Below are 7,291 nucleotides of genomic sequence, written 5' to 3'. Positions count from 1 at the left end.
CAAATTGTCTAATGTACGTTCCAATCTGCTTCAGCCAAGAAATACATCACGAAATTGCAAGACAAGTACAAACAGAGGAAGTCCTTGGTATCACAGTGCGATAGCATCTTGTCCTAGACCTTTAACAGCTCCTTTGTCGGCAATCGTCATATTAACCTAATACAGCCATACGACATGATGTCGCTGGTTTTTTTCACTGACTAATCTTAATGTGAGGACCTTGCAATGTCATCGAGATTCGTGGAGTTTAAATGCTCAACAGGAACCTACATAAACAACAACAACAACAACAAAATCAAGCGAATGCACATGCTAATGATAATAATATCTAAAACATTTAAAAACTATAAACATCTTTTTGAAATCATATTGTTAAAAGTATAATAATTTAAACAGTATCCACTAGGGCGCATGAAGCCATAATAAAACTATTCATAGCCATAATAAAACTACACCAGTACCTAAACTTCCAGTCAAACCATCATCTACAACACAAAAGAGCTGTGGTTAACACCCTGATGTTGAGAGCTCAGACCTTGGTTACGGAAAACGAGGACAGAACTAGAGAAACACAGCATGTCAAGCAAGCTCTAAAAATGAATAACTATCCAGAATGGATGCTAACAATACCACATCCAAAATCTACAACAGAAGATACCGAAGAGCCTCAAAACGAGAAGAAAATCTATGCATCAACACCATACATCAAAGGTATCTCGGAACGCCTGCAAAGAGCGTTCAAGTCACACGATGTTACACTTATTCATAAACCCGTCAATTCTTTAAGATCACAATTGGTACGTGTCAAGGACACAACTGTCAATCTCAAGAAATGCGGTACTGTGTACCAGATCCATTGTGAGAAGTGTAACAAGGAGTACGTTGGCGAAACGGCCCGCGCTTTGGAAATCAGAGTGAAAGAACACCAATCAAGAAGTTCATCAGCTGTTCACGAGCATTGTCGCCTAGAGGGCCACTCGGTGGACCCAAATAAGACAAAAGTACCAGCAACCGAAGTTAACACCTTCAAACGCAGGATAAAAGAAGCTATTCAAATTAAACTTACGAAACCGGCGTTAAACAGAGACAATGGTTACGAATTAGCAGCTATCTATAACACAATTCTAACCCCCAAGAGGCGTTAAAAAACCTTTTTAAAATTCATCTTTTTAACATTCATATCATTGACTGATGAAGTCCGGTCGAAATACGGACGAAATATTTCATAAGTTTTAATTTTTAGCTCCGAGTTTGGAAAAAAATTTTTAACTTTTGTTATGCTTCCGGAGCAGGAAATTAACGTTTTTGATTGTATTCTTAAATCTGTTTGTTTTACAGCGCGGTATGCTGAAGGACCACGCGTGCCTAAGATTGTGCTTGCTTTCATTTTTAGGGTGGCAGTAATTTCCTGAGTTTATGGCTGCTATCATTGAAAATACTTTCAAACGTACGCTTGCAAATATCACTATGATGCTCCCTACGGACGGTAGGTTCGTTAGCGCTAACGCGTGCTGATATTCCATGTCAGGGCAGATGATTCGCTTTGCCCTTTTCTGAACGCGTTTTAGTTCTTGCATTAAGTAGGCAGGCAGAGCATAATGAAACACAGGTACAGCATAATCGAAAACGGAGCGCACACCTGCGATGTAAAAAAGACAAAGATCTTTCTGAGAAACGCGGGCTCTTTTAAGCTGGATGAGAAAATAGAGCCTTTTAGCTGCCTTTTTTTTATCACTTCTGTGATATGCGCGTTCCAAGATAGGTCACTTGAAATAGTTACGCCTGAGCCGCAAAGTCTGTAAGAATGAGATCCAAAGTAGCATTTTTCCGTGTAGGAACTTTCACAATTTGCCGAAGATGGTAATGGTTATTCACGAGCTGTAAGTTCAGGCGATTGAAATCACCACCGACCACTAATGCACAGTTCGGATACATAGACTCTGCTAGGGCCAGAGAAATAGAAAGGTGGTTCCGAATGCTGCTATCGTTCTCAGCTGATGGATCAGGAAGGTAAACAATTGCCCTAACTAGGCAGGAGTACCCACGGGGGAGTCGCTTTGGCCTCAGATGGACCCATAGAATTTCGTGTTCTTCGCAACATTTGAGTTCATCGATCAGCTAGTATTTAGAATATCCCCGCCGTGCTCAACCTCTTCTCTGTCCCGGCGAATGATGGAGTAGCCAGGGATCTCTACTACATTGTTAACTATGCGATCTTTCAACCAAGTGTCAGTAATACATGCCAAATCAACATCATTAAGCACAGCGAACTCGGATACTTCTTCGATCTTTGGCACAAGAGACATGACGTTGGCCAATAATATTTTTGGGAGGAAGTGTTCTCATTTTGACTGGTTTTCGTTATGCGACGCGTTGCGCGCGGGATCCTGCGGGTCTTGATGATTGTTCAAAGTTCCATTTCCAAAGGTGTTATCTTGAATATTTAATGTCCCTCTCGATCCATTATGTAAATGAGCTTCTACTTCACTAACGCTAGTTTCCTCTTGATTAGTATTACTTACGTGTTGCCATGCATATAATTTTTATACATCCGTTCATCTGGGGGGATGATGGTGTAGCACTGAGATGTTTAGTCGAAAACCTTAAACACTTCGTGGTATTCCTGTGGAGGCTAACTCTAGAATTGCAGTCTCTTGTATAGTTTCTGTAAATGAGAGAACGGTGCCTTATCCAGTCTTCACTCTGGTGGTCACCCTTGTTAAACTGTTGGTCATTTTCGGTTGTCACATTGAAATCGTTGTGTTCAATTAAATAAATCGATGGAACTTTCATTCATTTGATATCTAAATTCTCTCAAACAATTTTTTTGTTGTTGTGAAACGGTGAGCAAAGTTTTCAGTCTTCTAAAAACATGACAAATACTCTCTCGGGAAGTCTTTGCAAGTCAGTTCAATTTGACCCTTTGTACAGTAACTGCACCACAAAAAGCCGAATTAATTCAAGGAGAAAGAGCCGCATTAAAATTCCCCATGGGTCTTGTTAGCGTGTCTCATTTGATTTTTAGTGTTTTTGTGAAAAAATGGCTGATTTACACGCGCCATGGCAGCAAACAAACGAGCAAACTCCCACAACTTCAAAACTTATCGTTGAGTTTACCTACAATTCATGTCACTTCACCTTCGTTTGATTGTATTAACAATATCTGAAACTAGGATAATCCTGCAACAATTTTTCCTTCTTTCACACTTTTATGAATTAGTGCCATGAGATGATCACTACATAAACAGCAGCTCTTATCAGTAGGATCAGCTTTATGTACTCCACAGTAGCAGTAGTTACTGTCATTAAAAACCCTTTGAGGAATATAATCGTTTTTGCTAGGAGTGTAAGAACAAGGTTCATGATGCTGCTCAGGTAACCCAACCAATATAATAAATTCATGCCTGAAAATTTCAGCCTTTTCACATCCCTTTAAATCCTTGATTTGTTTACATACAAAGTTAATGTACTTTTTCACAATAAGGGAGGTCTCCTCTACATTACCCGCAAAGACTAAAATATTGTCACTGCTGGATGCCACTCTCTTTCCAACATTAAGAAAGCTGATAAGGAACGAACAAGCAGATTCGTTTTTACCAAAAGGGCATCCATCCCCCTCAAATGCAACAAGAAACCTACCCTCTGTTTCTCCAAACCATTTTAATGCACCTTTGCGTTTCCTTTGCATGTTCAAATAAAATTTTGCTAGTCAGGGCAAATACTCTCTTAAGTCTCTAAAGCATCCATTAATATTTTCATCATCTATGTCTTTAGAGAATTCTTCTTCCATGGAATAGATCTTTTCTACATCAATCTTTTTTATTTCATTCACAAGAGAATTGTAAGTAAAAGGTTTTGGTATGGGACAGTTTGGCATAAACTTGATAGCTGTTTTACCCCCCCTCTTTGCATCACTGGACTTCATTGATGATGTTAGCCTCACCGCTTGGTATTTCCTTTTCCCCATTACCCCAGATGTATAGTAAGTAGCTATGCTAAGCGATACATTATTTTTTGAACATTCAAATTCTGCCAACTGATTTTTTTTACATTGCTTGATGATATAATTTGTAACCTTACTGTTAGATAATACATAATCACCTAGAACACTGGTTTTGCACTTTTTAGATAAGGTGTGGTAGAGACCATCAAGTGCAGGTCTTTTATTAGAAATTGTTCCTCCATGAATCTTCATGGCAGCTTCAAATGTTTCTTTACATCTACGCTCTAACGTCTCAGGTGAGACAGTGTTAGTTGGTGGATATACATGAGTCACTGTTTAGAAAAAGAGACTACCGATTATGCCCTGTTGTTTTTTCATAGCTTCTAATTCTGTATTGTCAGATAGAATGGTGTCATACACTTGAGACGATGGCCACCTCTAATACTGTAATCCAGAAAATATCCCCGCATTATATTCACAATTGCACATCATGTTTCAGTTATCATCTCAGCATAAAACTAAGAGAAACTACCCAGTATCATAAAGAATACCCTAACTTCTCTTGTTCCTGGCCATAATTATTATTTTCAAACAAACATGACATACCGGTAACAATATGTTTGTATTTCACCTTCTGGGTTGTGAACTTCTTTTTGTTGACTCTCAGTCAGTCCTTTTTTCTGAAAATATTCCATAAGCTTAGAAATCTCCACATTTTACACCTTACGTCTGTTAATAAAATGTCTCAAAAACATTGCTGTCAAAACTTGCAGAGCTAAAAGATTCTGTGTTTGTGTATATAGATATGTTAATTATATTCCAAATATTAAATTGCATGCAGTAGTGTGCATTTTCATATTGAATTTGGCAATTTTGGTTCGCTTGGCCTTCAACAACAAAACTTAACACGTAACAGTGTTTACAAGATAAAACCCGATTTCTCTTCACCCACACGTCTATTTGTATTGTGATTGTCTTGGAAGAATTTCTTACTGGATTATGTTACAAAATGAGGTCGATGTGTTTTAATAAAGGGCTGATAAGACTAAATAGTGAAACATATAGACTAAATAATCACCGATAGATTTCAAAGAATACTTTTATAATAAATTAGGGAAATCATACAGTAGCGAGAGCGGATTCTAGTCGTATTAATTTCATTTCAAACAGAAGGTAGTCATCCTTAATTTGTTTACCTTATCATCCAGTCTCTGAACTTTTCGCTGAAGTGTTTTCACCTCTTTTGAAAGCTGAGAAAGGCTGGCTTTCTCTCTGGCGAACTCCTCCTGCAAGCTTTTCCTTGCCTTCGTGTATTGCCCGACAGCAATGCGGTCATATGCTGTCGCTTGAGAGGCATATCACTAGTGTTGAAGGTTCAGAAAGTAAGTCTTAATCATTTGAGTACCGGTCTGTTCGTGCCAGAGTCTGACACAAACCACTCATAAAAAAAGCAATATTTCTGAAAAAGTGAATCGAAATCCCCAAAACGAAAAACATACGTTTCTTACCGAAGGTTTGTAGTTTCCATTTTTGCAACACTTCATGCTATGTTCAGTAGAACGAAAAAGCCTTTTGAAGCTGAAGTTAGCCATCTTCAGATCAGTTCCTTACGGCACCATGATGGGGCGAAAGCGAAGACAGGAAAATTCACACATTTAATTTTTGCCGTTGAATTTAGTATCAAAATAAAGCTCGTTCTTCGTATTTTTGCAGCATACTGCTTTCAATTCATTCCGGTCTTTCCCAGATAGCAACGCGAGCTCTTTATATACTGTTCAAAACTAGTTCCCAGGGCTATCAGTTATGACAACGGCCAGACCGCCATCTTTGGCGACATAGCGTGATCAAAAATTGCCGACAGCTGACCCGGCGTGGTTATAGCGTTTTTAGCATTGAAGCAGCCAATCCCAGAAGTTTATTTTAAATTATCTTCTTTATTAAGACAGAAAATTTGTCACCACTCTTATGGAACTCCATGCTTATTGAGATCGATTCCTTGATTAGATATGAGGCAAACGTTAAAAAGCCGCCATTTTGATATCCGCGTTCGTTCTTGTCAACTGCTCGAATAAATGAATCATTCGAAGTTTTTCTTTGTAAGGGAATAAAACCGACGGAACAAAAGCTTGGTTGGGAAAATAGCCCTCATAACCCTTTATCATTTTATCTGCTTTAAGTGCACGTCAGCTAAGTGGAAACTCCGAATGTTGAAAACTAACTGCTGGGCGATAATGATCGATGCAGAGTTCCCGCCAAAACAGCCTGGCTCATCTGTAAAATCTGCAAAAAGCACCATTCTATATTTTTATTTGATCATGATTATTTTTTCATCTAAAATTTTTTGAACTTATAGAGATAAAAAGTTGCTTTAGGTGTCTCATTATTATTCATAAGTCTGGCTAGTTTATGCCTTATGACGCACGATGAGTTTTTTCATTTATATGTTTTTTTTTCGGTCATAAATTTTAAACTTGGGTAGCAATCATGGAGATGTGTCTATTGCAGTTGCTGCCAAACCTTGAGAACCATTTTAACACACTCTTACATGTTTAATGAACATCAGTGGAAGCTTAAATGGTCTCTAGGCGTGGCCTCATGCAGTGTCAAATAAATTGAAATATAGCTGCTAGGTATACTATTGGATCGATAAAGATCTACATTGTGACATATGTGGGCAAAAACACCTGTTTTCTTTATGTTTATTCCAACGTTAGAAAGTTAAATATATTCACATTTTGTCTTGTCTGCTGTGGCAAGCAAAAGACTTGAGGTGGGTTGAATGACCTTTTTCTCATCACGACTTTTACTATTTATTAATTTTTATATTTTAAAATACTCTATTCTCGCGAGAACTCACCAAAGCTGTCTCTAAGTGCCAAAACTCATCGAGATTCAGCAATTTGAGACATCAGTGGGAAAATTGACATTTCTTCAAATGAAGAACATCTTAAGCTTTTACAAGACTCACTTAAATTATCCCGTGGGAAATGAAATGTGTCAAAAATATAAAACTTAAAAAATCGACAACCATCATAAAAATATAACAAGGTAAGTGAATGAGATTTTCTTATTTCTTTTACGTTTTTCCCATCAGTTTTTCATGACGAACTCTCATCTTCTGTTTTCATTAGGCTTTATTCAGACCTTCAATTTACATTTTGGTCAGGTTTCGTGCGCATCGTTGCGTAGGTAACAAGATATGACATTTTGCACGAGACAACTTATAAGCCATCTGGTTGTAATTTTTGTTCATTGCATTTTCTTGGTCACGAAACAGACTTTCTGAAATGAGGTCTTATGCTTCTATTCTTTTAAGCTTTTTGGACCAGTAATAGAAAATAATGGGAT

General features: G+C 37.8%; 1 protein-coding gene across 1 annotated transcript; it reads left to right on the top strand.

The window, feature by feature from the left end:
- Positions 1 to 518: 518 nt before the first annotated feature.
- Positions 519 to 1,145, top strand: LOC149049631 (uncharacterized). Its single transcript, XM_089198632.1, has one exon. The coding sequence runs from the start codon at positions 519 to 521 to the stop codon at positions 1,143 to 1,145; it is 627 nt and encodes a 208-aa protein (XP_089054758.1).
- Positions 1,146 to 7,291: the final 6,146 nt, after the last annotated feature.

Source organism: Pocillopora damicornis, chromosome 2 (genome assembly GCF_964200805.1).
Source record: "Pocillopora damicornis chromosome 2, jaPocDami1.2, whole genome shotgun sequence".
NCBI lineage: Eukaryota > Metazoa > Cnidaria > Anthozoa > Scleractinia > Pocilloporidae > Pocillopora > Pocillopora damicornis.
The sequence above is the reverse complement of the archived record's forward strand: the minus strand, read 5'-3'. Positions and strand labels throughout refer to the sequence as shown.